General features: G+C 44.1%; 1 protein-coding gene across 5 annotated transcripts in view; it reads right to left on the bottom strand.

Annotated features, from left to right (window-relative positions):
* PPFIBP2 (PPFIA binding protein 2) overlaps window positions 1-26,150 on the bottom strand; it is a 105,576-nt gene that overhangs the window by 50,089 nt on the left and 29,337 nt on the right. For 2 of the 5 annotated variants that reach the window (XM_060176978.1, XM_060176981.1), the window contains exon 2: window positions 8,643-8,737. In XM_060176978.1, the coding sequence (XP_060032961.1) occupies window positions 8,643-8,737 (95 nt within the window). Of the gene's footprint in view, window positions 1-8,642; window positions 8,738-12,012; window positions 12,068-23,117; window positions 23,250-26,150 lie in introns of those variants that run through there. The other 3 variants (XM_060176980.1, XM_060176979.1, XM_060176977.1) reach the window with 3 other exon arrangements.

The raw sequence follows: 26,150 nt of genomic DNA, 5'->3' as shown, positions 1-26,150 counted from the left end.
TCCTCTCCTCCCCGTATACAGCCAGTATGTAAGTAACAAACAATTCCAATCTTCCCTAAATTATTTCATATAATAGAAAATGAGCCTTTGAGAGTCAGGCGGTAGGTAGCACAGCGGGTTAAGCGCACATGGTGCAAAGCACAACGAAGGACCAGCGTTAAGGATCCCGGTTCGAGCCCCCGGCTCCCCACCTGCAGGGGAGTCACTTCACAGGCGGTGAAGCAGGTCTGCAGGTGTCTATCTTTCTCTCCTTCTCTCTGTCTTCCCCTCCTCTCTCCATTTCTCTCTGTCCTATCCAACAACGACAACATCAATAATAACAACAATAACTACAACACAATGAAAAACAACAAGGGCAACAAAAGGGAAAATAAATAAGTAAATATTTAAAAAAAGAAAGAAAATGAGCTTTCACAGACATAAAGGGGAGAGAGGAGGCTCTACCAGTAAGAAGCAAACTAGGGGGGTGTTAAACTACACTTGTCACTGTGCGCCATTTGGACCTGTTTATTCAGAGGGCTTGGACATTTCCACCCCCAGACACTTCCAAGATCAGCCCTGACTCTCTCCAGATCAGAGACACAGCAGGTGGCTGGGGAGGTGGCTCAGTCATGAAAGTACAGGACTAGCATGTGCTTGGTCCCAAGCTTCTATCTGACACCAACTTGTCAAAGTGGAGGAGTGTCGTGCCCCCCCCCACCTTCTCCCTCCCTCCCTTCCTCTCACTAAATGATATAAGTAATTTCATTCAAAAAAGATATACCAGAACACTGGCAACCTAAATCCTGAATGGAAAACAGGTGCATTTAGGTTCTGCCACTCAATTACTGAGGCCAGCTACAAGCTAACCTGCCTCAGAGAGGGTGTGACAAAGGTCGTTTAAGGATTATCCAGAGCATGGACTCATCAGCCTGTCACCACAGTTGAAATCATTCACAGGTCAGAAGGAAAAAACTTCAATCTTCATCAGAACATTCTCTGTCCTTACAGAATAAAAAACAAAGAAAAGCAAAACAAACAAACAACAACAACAAAACCCTAATCAGGGTTGGCAGAAAAGGCTCCAATACAGCGACCACTTTTTAAACTGTCATACAGCATAGTCCTTCTAACGATGGCTTATCTACGGGCACAGCTTGCAGAAAACCACAGAAATAAGCTGTCAGAGCAAAGAGGACTGCATGGCTCTCTGTGCCCTAACCACCGGGCTCTCTGTTTCTATTACAGAAGTGGTTTCATAGAGAAGCCATGGAACCTGTTAGCCCACAAGTTAAGCCCCGTGCAAAACAAGCATATGTGGCAGTAGTTCTGGACCATCCAGAAGAATATAATTATGTAATATATAGTTCAACTGTCACCAGTGTCATTCAATCATGGTATTCTGTGCAGGCTGAGTCAGAAGACCTAACAGGAAGAAGGCCAACTCATAGATTAACACTGCACTGAAAGTTACCACAATGCTCCTTTATATTAGAAACAATTCTCATTTTGGAGAAGGGTTGGGGGTTCTTTTTTTAAATACTTATTTATTCCATTTTGTTGCCCTTGTTTTTATTGTTGTAGTTACTATTGTTGCTGTCATCATTGTTAGATAAGACAGAGAGAAATGGAGAGAGGAGGGGAAGACAGAGAGGGGGAGAGACAGATAGACACCTGCAGACCTGCTTCTCTGCCTGTGAAGCGACTCCCCTGCAGGTGGGGAGCCAGGGGCTCGAACCGGGATCCTTATGCCGGTCCTTGCGCTTTGCTCCACGTGCGCTTAAGGGGGGTTCTTAAATAATCACCTGTTCCTAACTTTTTGGTATAAAATTCTAGGGGTGGATCTGGAGGGATAAGCTCACCACGTAGGGGACGTGTCTTACCACATGTGTAGCCCAGTTCTGAGCCAAGTACCGCATGTGAGTGCCACGGCACCAAGGAAACTCCAGAAGCTTTAGTACTGTGGTCTCTACTTCTATCTGAAAAATAAAAGTTAACCCAAGAATGGGAAATCACACGTCTCAGTTACACACACACACACACACACACACTCTCTCTCTCTCTCTCTCTCTCCATATATATATATATATATATATATATATATATATATATATATATATGTATAATTAAGTACCATTACATGTAGAAAACACCCATTCAGGTTTCAGGAATGAAATTTTATAAGGCATTTCATGGAACAGTAACAATCCCCTTCCTGCCTATAAGACATTCCTTTTTCTCATACCCTATTCATACCTTTTTTAAAAACTTTTTTTCAAAGCATTTTATTTATTTATTTCCTTTTGTTGCCCTTGTTTTTATTGTTGTAGTTATTATTGTTATTGATGTCATTGTTGCTGGGTAGGACAGAGAGAAATGGAGAGAGAAGGGGAAGACAGAAAGGGGGAGAAAAAGATAGACACCTGCAGACCTGCTTCACAGCCTGTGAAGTGACTCCCCTGCAGCTGGGGAGCCGGAGGCTCAAACCGGGATCCTTACACCGGTCCTTCATTGAGCTTTGCGCCACGTGTGCTTAACCTGCTGCGTTACCACCCGACTCCCTATTCATACCCTTTTTCTCATACCCCATTAGCTGCTGAGTGCCTCAAAATGAGAGTCACCACTCAGTGACTCTAGAAGGGCCTCTTCAGAACCTGCACATTAGGGGCCAGAAGGTGGTGCACCTGGTTAAGTGCTAATATCACAGTGCGCAAGGACCCAGATTCGAGCCCCTGGTCCCCACCTGCAGGAGGAAAGCTTCACGAGTGGTAAAGCAGGGCTGCAGTGTCTCTCTGTCTCTCTCCATCTCTATCTCCCCTTGCCTCCCTCTCAATTTTTCTGCCTCTAATAATAAAAATTTTTTAAAAATTAAAAAAAGAATCTGTGCATTGCAGATTCAGTGCTGGTAAAAAAATAAAATAAAATAAATATAAAATAAAACAATAAAGGGAGTTGGGCGAGTCACTTCACAAGCAGTGAAGAATGTCTGCAGGTGTCTATCTTTCTCTCCCCCTCTCTGTCTCCCCTCCTCTCTCCATTTCTCTCCGTCCTATCCAACAATGACGACATCAATAACAACAACAAGAATAACTCTCAGAGTATGCCTCTTGGCCTGGATGTTTATAAGAGACACAATCTCCTATATTGTTGTCATTATTTATATTGATTGCAAGATGGGAACATATTTTTACTTTCAAGGCTTAATTATACAAACATTTTCATATGCCCTTGATGTACTCTTTTTTTTGAAAGGTTTTGATGACTAATTTTATTGTTTTATTTTTATTTTATTTTATTTCATATTCCCTTTTGTTTCCCTTGTTGTTTTATTGTTGTAGTTATTATTGTTATTGTTACTGATGTCGTCGTCATTGTTGGATAGGAGAGACAGAAATGGAGAGAAGAGGGAAGACAGAGAGAGGGAGAGAAAGATAGACACCTGCAGACCTGCTTCACTGCTTGTGAAGTGATTCACCTGACTTCCTTTATTGTTTTATTTTACATTTATTTTATTTTATTTTTTTCACCAGAGCTCTGCTCAACTCTGGTTTATAGTGGTGCAAGGGATTGAACATGGGATTTTAGAGCCTCAAGCACATAACCTTTGCATAACCATTATGCTATGTACCTCAAACCTATTCATAAAAATAAATAAAATCTACATGTGACAGTATTCACTAAAAACCTACTATGTGCTGCAGACCAACCGAGGTACTGAAAATGCAGCCGGCAAAACCTCATGCCCTTATGAAACTTACATTCTGAGCAGGAGACAGAAAGGAAAGGAAAGAGATATGAACATCAGATATTTGCTGTAAAGAAATATAAACAGGACCTGGAAGGCAGCACTGGAATTTACACAGCAGAGTTTCAGGTTCAGTCCCCAGCACCACCATGAGCCAGAGCTGAAGGGTGCTCTGGCCAAATAATAAATAGGTTTTGTTATTGTTTGTTTGCTTAATTTTAGGGCACAGGAGATAGCATAATGATAATGCAAAAGACTTTCATGCCTGAGGGTCTGAAGTCCTGGGTGAGCAGTGCTTTGGCCTCTATCTTTCTCACTAAAATAAAATAAAATAAAATAAAATAAAATAAAATAAAATAAACAGCCCAGGAAGAGACAGAGTGAATAAGGTATTGGGCTCTCAAACAGGAAGTTTTGAGTTTTATATTCAGCATCACATGTGTCAGAGTGATGTTCTGGTTCTCCCTCCAACATTTCCACTTTCCATTAATAAATAATGATAAAGAAGACATATGGGGGGTCGGGTGGTAGCACAGCAGGCTAAGTGCTGCACATGTCAGGAAGCGCAGGGATCAGTGTAAGTATCCTGGTTTTAGCCTCTGGCTCCCCACCTGCAGGAGGGTCGCCTCACAATTGGTGAAGCAGGTCTGGAGGTGTCTTTCTCTCTCCCTCTCTGTCTTCTCTTCCTCTCTCCATTTCTCTCTGTCCTATCCAACAACAATGACATCAATAACAATAATAATAATAACCACAATGATAAAACAGCAAGGGCAACAAAAAGGAAAAGGGTGGCCTCCAGGAGCAGTGGATTCAGGTTGCAGGCACCGAGTGGCAGCAATAACCCTAGAGGAAAAAAAAAAAGAAAGAAAAAGAAAAAGACATATGAACAGAAGTTGCTAACAGGGCATGCTATGAACAGGTGTTACACGGGTCTCTCTGCTCTGGTGACATTTAGCAGTGATTCTATCTGAAGGACAGCACTCCCACAGAGGGGACAGCAAAACCAAAGACCCTGAGAGAGATAGCCAGTGTTTAGCCTGGCTAAAGTGAGGTAGGGCCAGAGCAAAGGTTACGTAAGAGGTGCAGCCAGACAGACAGCCAAAAGCCCAACCAGGTGTGCATTTCTGTTTCCAAAGAGGACTTTAGATCTTATCCTGAGATGAGAAGTCATTGAAGGGTTATGGGGAGAGGTGTGAGGTGCTTGGATTGACATTTGAAGGGTTATGATAGGGCTCTGTGGCACACAGTTTACAAGGGAGCAAGAACAGAGCAGAGGCCCCTCAGAGACTAAGACTTAACTCTGAAGACCCTAGCTAGGTGAGTCTAGCGAGATATGTTTAAGTCTTATGCAAAGAAAACCACAAAACTTTCTCAATACATATGAACTCTGTTCCTCGAGAAGATTCACTGTGAGAAAGACTGTCATCAGCTATGAGAGATACGGTAAAGGTTCGCTCGGCAGACACTGACATTTTACAATGCGCCATGCAGAAAGGACAGCAACTTCTAAAGCAGATACTGCTATGATTTCCCATTTTAAATATGAGGGAACTGAGAACTGAGGCACACAGATCAAGCAAGTGCTATGTTGCAGCGCTGGGGTATGAACAAGCAACCTGGCTACAGAGACTCTTCCCAGCCAATCGCAAAGACTGCCTTCACATGTTTTAGACTCCTTCTCTACAGTTTTCACACTGGCTCCAGACAGAGCACTTCCAGAAGGAACCTGCCAGCTTAGAGAACTAAGGAAACTGGAATAACAGTAGGGAGCACTGCAAAGACACAAACACCCCCCCCCCCACACACACACCCAGTGCCCCTCCCTCCACACTTCTAGTACCTGACTATCCTGGGGGGAACTTAACACCCCAGGGAGCCAGCCACATTTCCTCTAGAAGGCGGAGGGGTATCTGCCAGAGGCTTTGCCAATTTGGGAATGCCCATGTGGAGAAGGGCAGGGAGAGGGAATGACTCCATACAGGCTGACTTCCTTAGGCAGTGTCTCATTCATTCTTCACAACCACCCATCAGCACACACTTCCTGTCAGGACCTTTCTCAGCCTCCTCCCTGCAGTTCTGAAGACCTGAGTCAGTCTGAGCATCTATCTGACTTTGTGGCTCTCCTCACCATGCACAGGAGACCCTGAAGGCTTCAGATGAAACTCGAAAAGTTCTACTAGGAAATTCCCCCTTCTCCACCCAGCCTCACCCCCCCCCTTGGTTTCTTTCTATTCAGTTTGTTAATTTTATTTATTTATTATTGGATAGAGACTGAGAGAAAATGAGAGATAGTAAGGGATAGAGACAGAAAGGCCACTGCAGCTCTGCTTTACCACTTGTGAAGCTTTCCTCCAGCAGATAGGGACCAGGGTCCTTGAACCAGGGTCCTTGTGCACTGTAATGTGTGCGTTTAACCAGGTGCACCACAACCTGGCCCCTTATTTTTTTTTTTCTAACCTAGTCTCTTGATTATTTGGTTTTAGCAGGGCTTCAGGGACCGTAACCTAGAATAGGCCATATCAACCTGTGGAGCTTCCGAAAAGTGGCACATTTTAGTCATGGTCCTTCAGTTTACAAAGAAATTAAGTACCTAGCAGATGTCAGCTAGAATATGTCAGAGTGCCACCAATAACAGGGAGAAGTTTTGACCCAGTTTTCCCCCCTAGCCTAGGCACCAAGCCCCTCCATGAGCTCTCCATGAGTCTATTGTACCTGTAAGATGGAAAGAAAGCAAACCCTGAACCCTGACTGGGACAGTGCTGGGTACCCTGGTCTTGAAGTTACCTTCAGCTCAAACCTTCCTCCCTCCAGCCACAGCTCCAAACAAAGAGAAGGGAAGGCTGTCAGCAAATATGTCACAGATGTGTGTCAGCTCAGAGCAGAAGGAAAACATGAGACCTTTCGGAAAACTTTTTTTTTGTTTGCCTCCAGTGTTATTGCTGGGGCTCGGTGCCAGCACTACAAATCCACTGCTCCTGGAGGCTATTTTGTCCCTTTTGTTGCCCTTGTTGTGGTTGTTATTGTCATAGCTATTGTTGGTGGTGGATAGGACAGAGAGAAATGGAGAGAGGAGGGGAAGACAGAGTGGAGGAGAGAAAGATAGACACTTACAGACCTGCTTCACCATTTGCCAAGTGACTCCCCTGCAGGTGGGGAGCTGGGGGCTCAAACTGGGATCTTTGTGTCGGTGCTTGAGCTTTGCGCCATGTGCGCTTAACCCGCTGCACTACCACCTATCTCCCTAGGAAAACTTTTCAATGACAGACTTGTTCTGACCAATAGTAGTTTCTGTCACTTATGGAGGAATTATCCGGCCAGAACAGCTCACTGTAACTGGAAGGACAGCTCTTTCTAACTACCAGCATTGTTGAATCTTTTCTACAGAATGCTCCTAACCGGCTGATGCAAACAATAAACCAGTTGAGAAAGACAAGAAACAAAAAGACATGAAGAGGATTCTTTAAATGATTCTACACAAAACTTCCTCCTGACTTCCAAACATAGTGAAGACCAGCTAGAGAACTGATCTGACACCTGCCTGAGGTGACTAAATCTGCTTAAGTTCCAACTTGACTATAAGAGCCTTTACACGCTCTTTTTTTTTTTTTAGATTTTTTTTTCTTTTTAAGAGACAGAGAAGTAGAATGATAGAGAAAGAGTGAACTAGACCACAACACTGAAACTTCCTTCAATGAGGTGGGGCCTGGGTTCAAACTTGGGTCATACACAACCAGAGCTGTGCACTATCTGGCCTGCTCTGAAAGTTTTACATTAAAAGTCATCTCAATACATCCAAACAACATTGCCACCGGACCCCAAATTACATTCATGTTAAAATATGGTATATCCACTTTGTCAAGAGGCACCTAAAATCTCAAGCCATGTGTCCCACAAGTCTGAAAGAAAGGCCACCCCAATTATCTGAAACTAAGTTTCTTTAAAACTTTCTGTAAGTCAAAGTGACAAAATTAAAGAAGTAATTACCATGAGTTTTTATAGTAAAGTACCTGAGCATTCTCAGGCCCCAAAGTCAGAGATAAGCAGTGACCAGGCAGAAAAAGAAAGAAGGAGGCTGAGAAGGGAAAGAAGAATGAGGGGGAAGGGAAAGGAAAGGGACAGAAAGGGAAGGAGAGGGGAAGGAGTGGGAGGAGGAGAGGGGAGGGGAGGAGATGCAGTAGCTAAAGTGCTGGGCTTACAAGCACAAGGTCCCAAGTTCAATCCCTGGTATCAAATGTTTCTCAGTGATGCTTTAGTTCTCCTCTCTCTACGTAATATACAACTTATTATTTATTAGTTTTTTTTTTTTTTTTTTACCAGAGCACAGTTTAACTCTGGCTTATGGTGGTGTGGGGGATTGAACCTGGAAGTTAGAAGCCTCGGGCATGAGAGTCTTTTTACATAATCATTATGCTAGTTACCTGCACCCAACAAGTCTCTTCCTCTCTTTTTTAAAAAAATTTTATTTATTTATTTGTTATTGGATAGAGATAGAGAGAAATTGAGAGAGAAGGGGGAGATAGAGAGGAAGAGAGACAGAGAGACACCTGCAGACCTGCTTCACCGCCTATGAAACGACTCCCCTGCAGGTGGGGAGCCGGGGTCTCAAACCGGGATCCTAACTGGTCCTTGTGCTTTGCGCCATGTGCACTTAACCCGCTGCGCTACCGCCCGACTCTCTCCTCTCTCTTTTTTAAAGAATATAAAGGAAATAAAACAGGTGCTAATGTAGGTCTTCTATAAAGGCAAACTTATGTAACTCAAGATTTTGTTTTTAAGCAAGGGGTAGCATGCACAGTAAAATAAAGTAAATCTAGTGACAGGCTCCTCTCTGTGTGAAGATGAAAAGTAAAATGGGAGCAAATAGCTTCTCGAGGGGAGAGGATGAGCCATAGGCCCCACCCAGGGTCCCCTGTGGTACCTGCAATGATTCCATCCATCTGCTCCAAGGCAGCTTCAAGCGCGTGGCTAGCATCTGACGCCATGACACCTCCGGCCTGCTTAGTCTCCTTCTCCCTGAAAATCCAAATACAGAACAAGGTAAATTGCAGGGAATTCCAAATTATGTACACATAGCCACAACCCTGCTTACTCCATCATTATACACCGCAATCCCACATGAATCTGAATAGCTAACTGCAGGTCTTGCCAACTGGAGGACTCTCCCTCCTGGCCTGAGCACTCTTTTTTTTCAACAACCTCGAATAATCCAATAATCCATTTCATTTATGTACTGAAAAGTCAGTGGGGTTCTCAAAAGCCACCTGCATCAGGGACAGAGCAAAGCTCCTCCCACTGCCAAGGAAGACTCTCAGAATGCCTAGGAAAGTCACAGGGGATAGAAAGGCCTGGGTCCAGGTCCATACTCCCACAGGGTTAAAGAATAGGAAAGCTATCAGGGGAGAGGATGAGATATGCAGCTCTGGTGGTGGGAATTGTTTGGAGTCACACCCCTCTTATCCTATGGTCTTGTCAGTGTTTCCATTTTATAAATAAATTAATTAAAAGAAGAAAAAAAGAGTTTGATCAACTAAGTTACTATGTGTTCAAAGAATGGAACATTTACCTTGCATCATGCCACTCAAAATGTCACAGGGTGTATGTAGTTTGATTTAGGATTGACTGAAATCTGCGTTATGAGTTAGGTTGAAATGTATTCATTCCCTTTTTTCTTTAGTATTTCATAACTCTTGATCACATTTAGTTAAACCTAATCTCAGGAAATTAAATTTCTTGTATTTTTGGCAACAGCTTTTAGTTAATGGTTCTTTTATAAATGATATATCAGAACTCTTTTTTCAGCTTTTTCTCTTCCATATTGTTGTCTGTTCTAAATATATTATCAAATTGTTAATTTCTTTGTTTTATTTTTTTTAATCTTTTTTTAATATTTATTTTATTTATTTATTTATTCCCTTTTGTTGCCCTTGTTTTTTTTAATATTTTATTTTTATTTATTTATTCCCTTTTGTTGCCCTTGTTGTTTTATTGTTGTAGTTATTATTATTGTTGTCGTTGTTGGATAGGACAGAGAGAAACGGAGAGAGGAGGGGAAGACAGAGAGGAGGAGAGAAAGATAGACACCTGCAGACCTGCTTCACCGCCTGTGAAGCGACTCCCCTGCAGGTGGGGAGCCGGGGTTCGAACCGGGATCCTTATGCCGGTCCTTGTGCTTTGCGCCACCTGCGCTTAACCTGCTGTGCTACAGCCCGACTCCCAAATTGTTAACTTCTAATTTATCATTTTCACTGATTACCAAAACAATCAAAGACTATTAGACCTTTAGCTTTAAATTCACTCCCCATATATATTGTGGTTTAAAATAATTACTATAGAGTCAACAATTTTGTGGCTCTATATGTTAACTCTATTCTTCAGCCACCAGGTTCCAGATGCTAACATGATGCCAACCAGACTTCCCTGGACAGGCATGTGTGCCCACCAGTGTGTCCTGAAGCCCCACTTCCCCAGAGCCCCGCCCCACTAGGGAAAGAGAGAGAGAGGCTGGGAGTATGGATCCACCTGTCAAAGCCCATGTTCAGCGGGGAAGCAATCACAGAAGCCAGACCTTCCACCTTCTGCGCCCCATAGTGACCCTGAGTCCGTACTCCCAGAGGGTTAAAGAATAGGAAAGTTATCAGGGGAGGGGATTGGATATGGAGTTCTGGTGGTGGGAATTGTGTGGGTTGTACCCCTCTTCTCCTATGGTTTTTGTTAGTGTTTCCTTTTTATAAATGAAAATTAAGAAAAAAGAATTACACTCCAAATAATAATAATTACATATAAATGGAGACAAAAATTTTTTAAAAAAAGAAAAGAGAGGAAAAGATGATGAAGGTCTTAGAAAGTGTATAGAAAGAGCCCCCAGCTTCATTACTTGACCATTTTGCCAGAATGATTCTTGTCTCTGAGTGTGGTTTTCATTTTCCTAAATAAAAGTTTATAATGTACGGGAAAAAAAAAAAAGAAAGAAAGGCTTCTGGGGGTTGGGCGGTAGCGCAGTGGGTTAAGCACACATGCCTCGAAGCACAAGGACTGGCGTAAGGATCCCGGTTTGAGCCCCCAGGCTCCCTACCTGCAAGGTCGCTTCACAGGTGGTGAATCTGGTCTGCAGGTGTTTGTCTTTCTCTCCCCTCCCCATTTCTCTCTGTCCTATCTAACAACGATGACATCAATAACAACAGCAATAATAACTACAACAACAATAAAAAAGGGCAACAAAAGGGAAGAAAAATATATAAGAAAGAAAGGCTTCTATCAAATGCCTGGCTGTTTCTTATCTGCATTTGTCCTGTACCTGCAATGCTGTCCTTAGACAGCCATAATCCAGAGAGGCCACTAGAGCCACTTTCACTGATTATGTAATCTGCTATGCCTGTCCCCCGCCCCCTCAGAGACAGAACACTGCTGAGAGCCCAGCACTGAGTCTTCTCAATTTACCCCATTCCAGGTGCAGCCTGCCCTCTCCTCTAGGGCTGAAGGATGTACCCAAGGATGAGGTCACACTCAGTGCTCAGTCTCTCTACTGAGAGTCCTATCATGCGTGGGGAACTGCCTGCCCTCCCACTGCCCATGCCAATCCATTTCTAGACACTTTTACCATTCACAAGGTCTTGAAGCTAAACTAGCCTCCTGCAACTTCTTCTCATAGGGAGGAACTTGCAACAAGAGCATTTGTAATCAGAAGAAGAGACTGAACTCACATCTATAAACTGGAAGAGGCGTTATTTGCTTGCCTATTCAGCAGTGCCCCTCCCTGTGCCCACTGGGCAGAGGGCTGTGGAGAACAGAGGCTCCCAGGATAGGCTCCAGTTGGGGAGTAGAAGAATCAGTGCATAAGCAAATCAGGAGATGAGATGAGAGTGTGAGGAGGGTCAGAGCCTCCCTGGCACCTCACAACCGGGCAGAAGTCAGGCCAGGCTATAGCAAACATGAGAGGTACCCATGGGGAACAGAGCAGCAAAGAAAGCTACCTACTGTGCAGATCTCAGAGTCAAGACGTGGGGCTGGGCAGTGGCACATCTGATAGAATACACATATTATAATGCACAAAGACCCAGGTTCAAGCCCCTGGTCTCCACCTGCAGCATGGGGGTGGAGGGGAGAAAGCTTCAAGAACAGTGAAGCAGTGCTGCAGGTCTCTCTTAATTTCTGTCTCTATCCAAAAGTTATAAACTAATTCATTCGTTAATTAAAAAAACAACAACAACAAGAAATCAGGGTCAAGACTGAAGCAAACTTGGGTGTGGGATGAAAGCAGGTAGTCGAGACAACAGTAAGCAACTGCATACCTGTCCTAGTGACATGGGACGACCGTCTGAATTAGGTGAAGCTTTCCAATTGTTCCTACAAAAATAATAATAATAATAATCCAAACTCCTGACAGGGATCTCAGAAAGAGGTGTGGCAGGGCGTGTCAACCTCACTGGGCCTTTCCTATCTTCCTGTTTCCACAGGTCCCCCTGCTTATTCGCCAAACATCCCAAGACTTTTCCTTCTCTGTCAGTTTGCACTGCCATCCCCTCTGCCCTGGGCTCACTCCCCCTGCCTGCGGTTCTCTGTATCACTCACTTATTCCTATTCCTGTAGCCTCAGCTGCAAAGTCTCTTCTCAGGGAGCCGTTCCTTGCATACGCCTATCTAAAGCCAACTCCTCAAAGCACTTGAAGGCCAGAGTGTCTCATCCACGAGTGTATTCCCCCACTAACCATCCATGTCTGCCTTGCTCATCTCTATGTGCCCAGAGCCTACCAAGGTGCCTGGCGTGAGGAAGTTTATGAGAAAACACTTAGTGCATGTGGCGCAAAGCGCAAGGACCGGCGTAAGGATCCCAGTTCGAGCCCCTGGCTCCCCACCTGCAGGGGAGTCGCTTCACAAGCGTTGAAGCAGGTCTACAGGTGTCTGTCTTTCTCTCCCTCCTCTGTCTTCCCCTCCTCTCTCCATTTCACTCTGTCCTATATAACAACAATGACATCAATGAAACAATAATAATAACTACAACAATAAAACAACAAGGGCAACAAAAGGGAATAAATAATTTTTTTTTAAAGAAAGAAAACACTTGTGAGTAGATGGATAGATTCATGCAGCCAACATTCCCTAGTCGCTGCTGTGCTGGGCACTGGAGGTCAGAGTGTTGATAGATCAGATATAGTCTCTGCCCCCAACAACTATGTGTTCCAATGGAAAAATACAGAAGTAATAATTACAGCACAATGGAAGACATGTAGGTAGAGGTAGGTAGACAGTCTCCTCTGGGTCTTGAAGGAGTAGGAGTTTTCTCAGAAAGAGGAGAACGCTATTCTAGACAGAAGAGGTGGGGCGTGGATGGTGCTGAAGCATGTAAGGGCAGGACGTCCTTGGCAAACATCTGCATTGCTGACAGGGTGGCTGGTGCAAGAGTAACCAGCTGCTTGAGATGAGTCAAAACCTTTCAGAGAAGTCACAGCACTGTGACAAAGGTAATTGATGACAGGAGCTTGGGAATCACACCCACTACTTGAGGGGTCTAAATGCCAGCTCACAAGAAGCCAAGTGAATTGGGTGTAACCAGGGCAGATTGAAAAAAAAAATTATATGCTCTGTTGCAGGCCTGAGGCCCCAGAGGCACTTGGTTCAATCACTGGCCCCATCATATGCAGAACTGAATAGTCATCTGCTCCCTCTTTCTCTCTTCTTTTTCAAATATTCCCTATCTCAGTTGACTGGTCCCAGGTGGCCAGTCTACCAAGATGAAGGGGGTGGGGGGAGAGAATTTAAAAGGTGCCAAGCCCCTAGGGTCCCCTGTGACAGAAAGACAATGAAAGAAGGCCTGTGGGCCCTCAGCCCAGGGATGACTTTGTAGCTGGCAAACAGAAAGGAGGGTGGACCTATGGAACTGGAGTGGACTGAAACATGACTCAAACATACATCACATCTACAGCCCAGGAGCCTGGGGCTGGAGAGATGGGGAAGAGCTCAGGGGCCAGGAGCCTACGCTGGGCAGCTGATGAGCTCATCTCTGGACCTGCTGGGCCTGAGGTAATGACAGGACACCTGGAAAGACAGGTCTCTACCAGCCTCTGACAGGGTGGCTATGAGGCTGTTTCTAGAGTAGGGAAGAGACCTATGAAGGGCCACGTAAGTGTGAAGGCTCTGGCCTCCATCCATGAACACCAATGCCCTCATTGGAATAGGGAAGCCACATGTCGACCAACCATCCCCATCCTGACAGCCATTTCCATGGCATCCTCTCACCACTGTCTAGGTTCCAGCTTCCCTATCTCTGTCTTCAAGGAACCCGGGGTTTCAAGAGCGCTCATCTGTCAGCATTGGATCGACCTTCCCGTGGTGCATCCCGTGAGTACCCATTCATTGGGGAAACTGATGATCCTTCCTAGCCGACTGAATCCACATGGATCCCAGTCACTTTCAAAGCCATTAACTGGCTACGGAAGAAGGGCAAACGCTAGAAGAAGAAGAAGACGAGCCTGGTGTCTTCTGTTTGTTCCTGAAGGCACATAGCACCTCTCTCAGAAGCCTGGGATCATACTGGATGTGGGGCTCAAGCACAGGAAGCTCTGGAAGTGGTGAGCAAGGACGCTGCCAGGAGGAGGCAGCAAAGAGACCAGAAAGCGGTGTCTGATGGCAACCCAGATGGCTAAGAAAAGAAACACTTGACAAGAGGAGTGATGGGTTCTCATTCCAAGAACGGGCTTTTCTCTGCTTACAAAGATAAAGGCAGGGGATGTGTGGGCGATCTGGCTGTGACATCTGTCACCCCATTGATCTGCAGGGTTGATTCAGCTGATCTGGCTGGCTAGGTGGGTGTCCCCTTCCTCCCCCACTGCTCCATGTGCGTGTGTCCCTCCCAAAGCTGCATGCTCGGTCAAAGAGGATGACCTTCCCCGAATAGATGACGGACAGGTCTTTGGTTAAGAGTATACAAGTAGCTGTGCTCCCCTGCTATAACCCCACTAGGGCTCCACACCCCAGAAACAGGCTGGGGGTATGAATCAACCTCCCAACATCCATGTCCAGCCGAGAAGCAACTATAGAAGCCAGACTTCCCACCTTCTGCACCCCACAAAGGATTCTGGTCCATACTCCCAGAGGGCTCTGTACCTCCCAATTTCACCAGGATCCAAAGCATTGTCACCAGAAATCTTGTAGGGTTGTTTGTTTGTTGAATTTAATTTACTTATTATTGGCTAGAGACAGAGAGAAATTGAGAGGGAAGGGGGAGATGAAAAGGGAGACAGACAGCGATACCTGCAGCCCTGTAGGTGAGGGCCAGGGGCTTGAACCTGGGCCCTTGCACACTGCAGTGTGTGAGCTTAACCAGATGCACCACCACCTGGCTCCAGAAATCTTGTTTTTACACCATCAATGAAAGGGAAGTGAATCTGAAAAATACTGGAAGAAGCCAGACATGGTTTTTCTTATCTGAGAGAGACAGGGGGCTGGGGGGAGGGGGGGGAGGACACAATTGAAAGCAGTAGTAGGTGTAGGGGTGAAGTAGCAAGGAAATGAAGGCAGGATCATTAGAAAAGTGGGGGGAAATATATACACAGATACAGATAAATAGTTCTAGAATTAGCCCATATTGTTGACCTTAGGAGAACTTTTTTTTTTTCTTAACCAGAGCACTGCTCAGCTCTGGCTTACAGTAGTGCAAGGGACTGAACCTGGGACTTTGTGGAGCCTCAGGCATGACAGTCTGTTTGCATAACCACAATGCTATCTATCCCCACCCCTACTGTAGTTTCCAATGGAGGGGATGGGACTCAGAACTCTGGTGGTAGGAACTGTATGGAATTATACCCCTATTATCTTACAATTTTGTAAAGCAATACTAAATTGCTAATATAAAGGAAAAGAAAGGAAAGGTGTGATCCATTCATATTCTCTTCACCCCCACTGGCCCTCTACCTATCTGGCCACATCTGAGACTGAATCTAATATAAGACTTAACCCTCCTCTTTCCCAAAGCTAAGGGAAAACCTAGTAGCAATAAAACCTGCCCATGAGACAGGAACAGTCGTGCGTTAGCAGGATAGTGTCTGGTGATAGAAGCCAAGGCTGAAGTTAACAGTTTCAGAGTCACCTGCATAAAGGTGGTATTTAAAACAACTGCCTATCAAGATCCCAATGACATTTTTCAATGAAATAAACAACTTTTCCAAAAAGGCATGTGGAACCACAAAAAAACACGAATAGCCAAAGCACTTTTGAAGAAAAAAATGGAGGAACCATACTCCCCAATTTTAATTTATATTACAAAGCAATAGTAATTAAAATAGCATGGTATCAGAATAAAAAAAGACACCAGTATCAATGGACTAGAACTGAAAGCCCAGAAATAAGCCTATACATATATATTCACTTAAAATATGATGAGTGGGCCAAAACCATTTAGTGAGGGAAAAGAAGGCCTCTTCAACAAATGGTACTGAAATAATTGGACAGCCATATGTAGGAAAATAACACTAGATCATCATCTAACACCATGCACCAAAATCAAGTCATAAATGGATCCAAGATCTAGATATTACTTGCCATAGCAATCAGGCAGGAGCAAGGAATTAAAGGCATACAGATTAGAAGAGAAGAAGTCAAACTCTCCTTATTTGCAGATGACATGATAGTATACATGGAAAAACCTAAGGAATCCAGCAAGAAGCTTTTGGAAATCATCAGGCAATACAGTAAGGTGTCAGGCTATAAAATTAACATTCAAAAGTCAGTGGCATTCCTCTTTGCAAACACTAAGTTAGAAGAAATTGAAATCCAGAAATCAGTTCCTTTTTCTATAGCAACAAAAACAATAAAATATCTAGGAGTAAACCTAACCAAAGAAGTGAAAGACTTATATACTGAAAATTATGAGTCACTACTCAAAGAAATTGAAAAAGACACAAAGAAGTGGAAAGATATTCCATGTTCATGGGTTGGAAGAATTAACATCATCAAAATGAATATATTACCCAGAGCCATCTACAAATTTAATGCTATCCCCATCAAGATCCCAAGCACATTTTTTAGGAGAATAGAAAAAATGCTACAAATGTTTATCTGGAACCAGAAAAGACCTAGAATTGCCAAAACAATCTTGAGAAAAAAGAACAGAACCAGAGGCATCACACTCCCAGATCTCAAACTGTATTATAGGGCCATTGTCATCAAAACTGCTTGGTACTGGAACATGAACAGACACACTGACCAGTGGAATAGAATTGAGAGCCCAGAAATGAGGCCCCACACGTATGGACATCTAATCTTTGACAAAGGGGCCCAGACTATTACATGGGGAAAGCAGAGTGTCTTCAACAAATGGTGTTGGAAACAATGGGTTGAAACATGCAGAAGAATGAAACTGAATCACTGTATTTCACCAAATTCAAAAGTAAATTCCAGGTGGATCAAGGACTTGGATGTTAGACCAGAAACTATCAGATACTTAGAGGAAAATATTGTCAGAACTTTTTTCCGCATAAATTTTAAAGACGTTTTCAATGAAACGAATCCAATTACAAGGAAGACTAAGGCAAGTATAAACCTATGGGACTACATCAAATTAAAAAGCTTCTTCACAGCAAAAGAAACCACTACCCAAACCAAGAGACCCCTCACAGAATAGGAGATCTTTACATGCCACACATCAGATAAGAGTTTAATAACCAACATATATAAAGAGCTTGCCAGACTCAACAAGACAACAAATAACCCCATCCAAAAATGGGGGGAGGACTTGGACAGAATATTCACCACAGAAGAGATCCAAAAGGCCGAGAAACACATGAAAAAATGCTCCAAGTCTCTGATTGTCAGAGAAATGCAAATCAAGACAACAATGAGATAACACTTCACTCCTGTGAGAATGTCATACATCAGAAAAGGTAACAGCAGCAAATGCTGGAGAGGGTGTGGGGTCAAAGGAACCCTCCTGCACTGCTGGTGGGAATGTCAATTGGTCCAACCTCTGTGGAGAAGTCTGGAGAACTCTCAGAAGGCTAGAAATGGACCTACCCTATGACCCTGCAATTCCCGTCCTGGGGATATATCCTAAGGAACCCAACACATCCATCCAAAAAGATCTGTTTACACATATGTTTTTGGCAGCACAATTTGTAATAGCCAAAACCTGGAAGCAACCCAGGTGTCCAACAACAGATAAGTGGCTGAGCAAGTTGTGGTATATATACACAATGGAATACTACTCAGCTGTAAAAAATGGTGACTTCACCGTTTTCAGCCGATCTTGGATGGACCTTGAAAAAAATCATGTTGAGTGAAATAAGTCAGAAACAGAAGGATGAATATGGGATGATCTCACTCTCAGGCCAAAGTTGAAAAACAAGTTCAGAAAAGAAAACACAAGTCGAACCTGAAATGGAATTGGAGTATTGCACCAAAGTAAAAGACTCTGGGGTGGGTGGGTGGGTGGGGAGAATACAGGTCCATGAAAGATGATGAATGACATAGTGGGGATTGTATTGTTAAATGGGAATCTGGGGAATGTTATGCATGTACAAACCATTGTATTTACTGTTGAATGTAAAACATTAATTCCCCAATAAAGAAATAAATTATTAAAAAAAAGATCTAGATACTAGACCAGAAACTCTAAAATATATAGAAAAAAAAATTGGCAAAACATTGAGGGATCTTAACATCAAAGACATCCTTGGAGACTTGAGTCCATGGGCATGTGAAATGAAAATAAGATTAAATAAATGGCACTATATTGAACTAAAAAAGCTTTTAGACACTGAAAGCAAACTACCTAAGGATAACCAGGCAATTCAATAACTGGGAGAAGATATTTACATACCACATATTAGACAAATGATTCTTATCAAACATTTATAAAGATCTGGTACAGCTCAAAAAACAAAAACAAGTACACAAACAAAAAAAAAACAATAACCCAATAAAAAAAAAAGTGGGCCAAAGAATTGAACAGGCAGTTTCCCAAACAGCAGATATTTGTAGCCCACAGACATATGAGGACATGTTCCACTTCACTAATCATTAGAGAAATGCAAATCAAAACTATCCTGAGATTTCATCTCACACCTGTGAGAATGGCTTCTACCAACCAAACAGAAACTGACAGTTATTGGTGAGGTTGTGGAGAGTGAGGAACTCTTCTGCACTGCTAGTAGGAATGTAAATTGGGGCAGCCCCTTTGGAAGATGGCACAGAGAGCCTCTTAGCAAGTCAAAATGAAATTTGTATGACCTGGCTATACCACTCTTAGGCATTTACTCAAAAGGCATATAAACACTTATCCAAAGGGACATATGTGGCCCCATATTCATAGATGATTATTAAGTCTCCAAAGAGTGGAAGCACCCTACATGTCTACCAACAGATGACTGGCTAAAGAGGTTATGGGATCTGTACTCTATGGGATACTACGCTGTAATCATAAAAGATGACATTGTATCCTTTGGGACAAAATAGATGGCACTGGAGGTGATTATACTTAGCAAAATGAATAAAGAAATGAAAAAAGAAATGAAAGACAATTTCTGGATGGCTTCACTTGTATGCGGAATCTAGAGAACAAATACTCATGAACAAAAAAAACAAATTATAAAATTTTTTTTAAAAGACTCAGAGGCAAGCAAACTGTCTGTGAGACTTGTTAAAACTATGGCAGTTATCTCTGGGAGGTGGGAAAGTGGGGAAACAGCATTTTGGTGGTGGGTGTGGAATGGAACGGAACTATCCCTTGCAGCCCTACAGTCTTATAATCCACTAGAATCATAAATTAAAAATTAAGGGAAAAATTAAACATAAATAAAACAGCTGCCTGAGTGGCCCCGGAGGTGGCACAGTGTTCACAGCACTGGACTTAACAAGCATGAGGTACTGAGTTCGATCCCTGGCATGGCATTGCCAGAGTGATGCTCTGATTTTCTGTCTCTGCTTTATCATAAATAAATAAATGAGTAAGTAAAGATTTCAAAGATAAAACAAGACAACATCATGAAGTAATTTAGTAAATGGTACAAACTAAATGAAATAGCAGAAGCAGCTCCAGGACTCTTTGGAACACTCCCAGGCCCAGTCATCAGGCAAAAGCAACAAAAGAGGCTGAGGAGAAGCTTTCAGGAAGTGGGGGCCTAAGAGGCAAAGAAGGAGAGCAGGGTGGTAGGTGTCTCACACTGCAGCTGAGTCAGACCAGAGGCGGATTTCTCTCCACTTTCTCTGGGGCTAAGTTCTCCTGCTCCCACAGCCTCACCTGCCTGGCATGACCTCATCCCAGCTACTGCAACAGCCCCCTGACTGGTTGTTCGACCTCAGAGAAGCCCTCTCCAGTTACTCTGTCATGGGATTTGCCTAATCCAAGCACACTAAACGTTGATGTTTATTACCTGGAGTTGTGAAGGTGCACAGAGGCCCATTTGACTAGAAAAAGGCCCGCCTTTTATCCTCATGTCTGTGGAGTAGAATTGCTGACCAGGGGGCTGCAATTCCCCTGCAGGAGGGGAAGCTTCATGAGTAATGAAGCAGGGCTGCAAGTCTCTCTCTCTCCTTCTTCCTTCTCAATTTCTCTCCATCCTTTCAAATAAAATAAATCTTTTAAAAAGCACTATATATATATATATATATATATATATATATTAGAAAACAGAAGAATTGCTGGACAATTGATGATTGAAGGGGAAAATACAGCTCTTAATAAGACATTTCACATAGAAGTCCTCAGGGTAGAATCCACACCCTTTACCACAGAAGGTCATCTACTTGGTTATAGCTTGAATCCCATCATACCCTTTACCACCTCTGCCCCATCCCAAACAAAGGCCTTATGTCAGCTTCTAACTGCTAGTCTATGGATTAATCAGTTGTTCTCCAACCTCTGGCCCATATCAACAGTTTTCCATGATATCTACCTAGCTTCCCCTCAAGCCACTCCTTACAGAAAACCCTGCTTGATCAATCCTACATGTGATCTCCCCGTTTCATTCATCATACAGGACGAAAGTAAGGTCTGGGCCTTACTTCCCCATGTCTGGGCCCCTAAAAGCATCTCCTCTGATTCTGTGAGCCCTAAAGGAATTTTTATAGATTCCCTGATAAAATAAAAAAAAAAAAACGCTCATTGTCTGTGGGAAACTGAGTCCTGTGGTTGGGAAATTGGAAATCACAGTGGGGACTGGGAGGGACTCACCATAAGGATGCCATGTCCCTCTCCACCACCTCTCACTGTCAGGAGCAACCAAAACTGTCCCTGAGTCTGTGGTATCACCAGTCACCAAGCCAGAAGCACAGAGTGACCTTTGTCCTCCTTTCTCTCAGCCATACCCAGCTAGTCACCAAGCCCTTCACAGTGTCTCCTCCCTCACCCTATCGGGTCTGTCCCCTCATCACCACCAGCCACGCTCTGGGCCATATCACCCTCACCAGAACGACCACAGTGGCTTCCTGTCCGACTTTTCTGCCTGCAGTCTCACACGCAGGCACGCAAGTGCGTACACACACACACACACACACACACACACACACACACACACACACACCACATGGCTGCTGGGAACTGAGTCTATGTCACAAGTCTAACCAGACCTCCTGGCGCTTGTACAACTCTGCACCAGCTTCCTGTCACTTAGGAAACACCTCAGGTCTGTGTTGGGGTTCTTCATGGGCTTTGCCCTTGGACAGATTCCTGAACATCACTGAGTTTTACTTCCTCTATTTTTCAAACACAGGTGAAAAGAGACACATTGTGGGTTGGGAGAGGGGGAATTTAAGGAGGTAAAGTGTATGGAAGTGGGCAGGAGTTCCCCACCATGGCAGTGAGGATTCCCTCAGCCATACCTTGCCCCTCCCTGAGCACCAACCACTCAAGGCAGCAGCAGTCAGGCTATTTTCACCTTCCCGACTTACTTTATTTTATTATGTCTTTTAGATAGAGACAGAGAGAAATTGAGAGGGGAGGGGGAGCTAGAGAGGAAGACAGACAGACAGACAAACTGACACCTGCAGTTCTACTTTACCACTTTTGAAGCTTTGCTTCCCCCCTGCAGGAGGGGACCAAAGGGGCTTGAACCCAGGTCCTTGCACTCTGTAGTGTGTGTGCTTTACCAAGTGCGACACTGCCTGACTCACTCCCTGCTCCCGGGCACCCCTTCCTGACTTTGTGTCAGTACAAGACTTCAGCATAGAGAAAACAGATAGAGAGAAACATCCTTTCATGACAAAGAAGAGTCACAGCAGGGCAGAGGGAGCAGGATGCTAAGAAAACTGCTGTCAAGAGGCCTTTAGTATAATCGAAGTGAAAGGTGGGGCTTTGATTGCTCTTGTCAATGAACAGGAGCTCCAGCTGCCTAAGAAACACTGTATCAGAGATAGCTAAAGAATGCCAATGAAGTGAACCAGCAAGCTTGCCTTGTCTCCACCTAATCAAGCTAGCAGTCGCTCTTAATAACAAATGTTTGCTTCAGGTTTGCCATTTCAAAAATGCTTTGTATGCACAAGCCTTCCCATTTTCACCTACATAGTCCAGACCTAGGAGTGCTGATTAGTCAGTTCAGCTGAGACTGTCAGGAGCCTATGTTCTCAGAATTGCTAAAAGGGCCCTAAACACAGACACAGGCTGGCAGTGTAGCATAGCAGCAGAAGACAAATGCAGTATTTCTTGCTCAGCGTCTTTTTCCCGCTATACTAGGTCAGTGAGTCTTATGCATTGGCTATTCCCAGCTACTCCCAACTGGCCAAGTTCCAAAAGGTTGCTAAGAACACTTGTGCTAGAGCCCAGCCCTCCTGAATCCGTTGCAAGTATTGCTATTGTTTTCTGGTCTTTCCATTTAAAACTCAGCCCAAGGGAGTCAGGCTGTAGCGCGGCAGGTTAAGCGCAGGTGGCGCAAAGCACAAGGACCGGCATAAGGATCCCAGTTCGAACCCCAGCTCCCCAACTGCAGGGGAGTCGCTTCACAGGCAGTGAAGCAGGTCTGCAGGTGTCTATCTTTCTCTCCTCCTCTCTGTCTTCCCCTCCTCTCTCCATTTCTCTCTGTCCTATCCAACAACGACTACAACAATAAAACAACAAGGGCAACAAAAGGGAATAAATAAATAAAATAATAAATATTTAAAAAAAATAAAACTCAGCCCAAGTCCTGTCAATGGACAGGACTTTCCATTTAAAACCCAGCCTCACCACGTTCCTTTAGCACAGCCAAACCCAGATGCTTCTACGTAAGCACTTCCCTGAAAAGCTCTAGTCCCTTTCATCAAGTCCCGGTACTTGAAACATAGTTCAGTGATCCTAAATAGCTCTTCACCAAGGTATAATAACAGCTAGACCACTTACAAAACTCAAGATCCTTCTCTAAAGAATTCAAGGAAAAGTGCCAAGCCCTGACGCCTCCCCTCCACTCATCAAGCTCGACTTCCTCCAGGCTTACCTCTCCTGGAGTCTCAGCAGCAGGAGTGGCATCCTTCCTCTGCTTGAAATGACAAGCTTCTTAAGAAGAAACACCACTCCAAACACAAAAGCCTGAGACATCCTAGCCCAGCCCACAAGGAGGAGCCCAGGGTCTGGCCAGATGTGAGAGTCTGAAGGTCTCACGGCTCACACCCAGACTGCACATCTGACCTCCACCAGGTCTAAGGAACAGAGCTGATGAGCATTCCTTCAAGGCCTCCGCTGAATCTTTTTTTTTTTAATTTACTTAAGAAAGGAGACTAACCCTAACAAAACTATAGGATAGGAGGGGTACAACTCTACACAATTCCCACCACCTAATCTCCATATCCCATCCCCTCCCCAATAGCTTTCCCATTCTCTATCCCTCTGGGAGTATGGACCCAGGGTCCTTGTGGGTTGCAGAAGGTGGAAGATCTTTTTTTTAAACATTTGCTTCACCTTCCTCTACCTATTCTCACCTCCTATTTCTGCTCCATTCTGCCCCCCAGTGGGTTTCTTTTCCCCAAATCTAAGGTCTGTGGTTGTAAGGAAGTCACAACAGTCTCATGACTAAGGTCATGGGCTACCAGGATTGGTTTGTGCTGCTCTCAAAAGACAAAACAGGTTGGAGCTGGGGTTGGGGGTGGAAGTAGATTAGGGAACCTGAGTGTGAACAGAGAGGCAGGAATCTGTGCCTAAGAAAAGAATGAAGTAAGGACAGTGTTCAGGGGAAAGAGTGTCACCAAGCTTACTCCCTTAGTTTGTCCTTAAAGACTGACTGTGTTTAAAATAAGAAATCTGTGTTTTGGCTGCTGGGAACCTCACTGCAGCCACTTAGAGAACTGAAGGTGGAAGTGTGTCTCCACCCCCCCCCCCTTCTTCTGAGAGTCTAAGAAACTGTAAATCTGAAAGCTGGTGTCACTGCTTTATCATGCATGCCATGCAGGTTCTAAGCCCAGCTTTGCCGCACTGAGAGTAGTTTTGGGGTTGTGGTGTCTTTCCCTCCCCCTCTGTCTTGTCTTCAGGGACTCTGTCTTTTGCCCTAAGCACTTTTAACTTTGACAGAAGATAGTATTCTCTCTGAAAATAAAATTCAGAACAGAAACCTATTATAAAAATTCATCAGCCATGAAGTAAATATACTATTGATTTAACAATATTATTTCCTATTCTCTATAAAAACCAGACTGCAGTAGACAATAAGTGTGAATAAAGGGGACAATGTCAAGGCCAAGTCATTCATCTACCACAGGCCAATAGTCCTTTCTTTGTCATCCACTGTAAATTATATATTTTAAATATTTATTTATTAATTCCCTTTTGTTGCCCTTATTGTTTTACTGTTGTAGTCATTATTATTGTTACTGATGTCATCATTGTTGGATAGAACAGAGAGAAATGGAGAGAGGAGGGGAAGACAGAGAGAGGAAGAGAAAGACAGACACCTGCAGACCTGCTCTCCCTGCAGGTGGGGAGCCAGGGGCTCGAACCAGGATCCTTACACCGGTCCTTGTGCTTTGTGCCATGTGCGCTTATGCTTAACCCGCTGTGCTATTGCCTGACTCCCTGTAAATTATTTTTTTAAATATTAATTTTATTTACAAGAGAGAGGGGGGAGAGAGAGAGAGAGAAAGAGAACTAGGCCATCACTCTCACACATGCAAAGCAGGAGACTGAACTCAAGATCTCAAATTTGAGAATCCAACACTTTATTCATGCTCAGAGTTTGCAGGTCACAGGTTCAATCCCAGCACTACCAGAAGTCTGAGCTGAACAGTGTTCTGGTAATAAATAAAGAAATAAAAGAAATGTGGGGGTCCAGGCAGTGGCTCACAGGACTAAGTGCACACAGTACAAAGCATAAGGATCTTGGCTCGAGCCCCACCCACACCCCCACCCTGCTCCCTGGCTGTGGGGGTAGGGGTTGCTTCACAAGCGGTGAAGCAGGTCTGCGGGTGCCCATCTTTCTCCCTCCCTATCTTCTCCTCTCTTCTCAATTTCTGTCTTCTTATCCAATAAAAATGGGGGAAAAATAGCTACCAGGAGCAGTGGTTCACAGTGCTAGCACTGAGCCCCAGAGATATCCCTGGAAGCAAAAAGGGAGGGAGGGAGGGAAGGAGGGAGGGAGGGAGGGAGGGAGGAAGGAAGGAAGGAAGGAAGGAAGGAAGGAAGGAAGGAAGGAAGGGGAATTCAGCATGTAGAACTGAACTTCATCTGGGATCCATAAGCAAAAACCAACACACTGGATTTTGTCAATTCAGTCTTTAGAAAGTCATAGACTAATGGGTCCAATTTGAAGCCAGTCATGGCTTTCCTTTGTAAAAAGAAAACATTTCCCTGAAATTTCCATCATCTTTAAAAGTAAGCTCATATGGCAATTAAGTGCTGTGAATTCTGCACTGTCACCGGCTCAAAAGGCAAGTAACAAGTAGAGCATCACAGAAAAGTTAGGTTCAAAGATGAGCTCATTTGCTGATCACTTTTTAGATAGTAAGTCTGATTCTGTCATTCATTCATTTGCTTCAATGAAGTAATTCAAGGAGACGATTGTAGGAGTCCAGTACCATCAAGACCTTGAGGGTCCTGAGGGAGAAATACAACACACAGAGCAACAGGGCAGCACACCATGCCCCTCCAGGAGGGTTTGGTCAGCATGCTCAGGGCATGGCAGCAGCAATAAGGAGTGACCACACAGCATGAGCAGTCCTAGAGGGCTTCAAGAGCAAGGTTTCTCCAGACTGGAATGCAATGCAAGAGTAAAAAGCACATTCCAAGAAAGAATGTAATTCCACGTGGCCAAAGAGGGAGCGAATAGCAGCAAATCAGACGGACAGGAAGGGTGTCTCAGGAAGGGTGTTTCACCTCATTTGACCCCTAGTACTTAGTTCCTCGCCATGGTCAAACAGTAGGAATCGCAGAAAGCAGCTACTTGGAAGGCACTCATTCTTCCCCAACATTAACAGAAGGTTACAGAGGCTCAAGGGAAGGATCCTTCTCAGAGAGGCTGCAAGATTCTGTGGATTTCCCTTCC

This window comes from Erinaceus europaeus, chromosome 17, assembly GCF_950295315.1.
Source record: "Erinaceus europaeus chromosome 17, mEriEur2.1, whole genome shotgun sequence".
NCBI lineage: Eukaryota > Metazoa > Chordata > Mammalia > Eulipotyphla > Erinaceidae > Erinaceus > Erinaceus europaeus.
The sequence above is the reverse complement of the archived record's forward strand: the minus strand, read 5'-3'. Positions and strand labels throughout refer to the sequence as shown.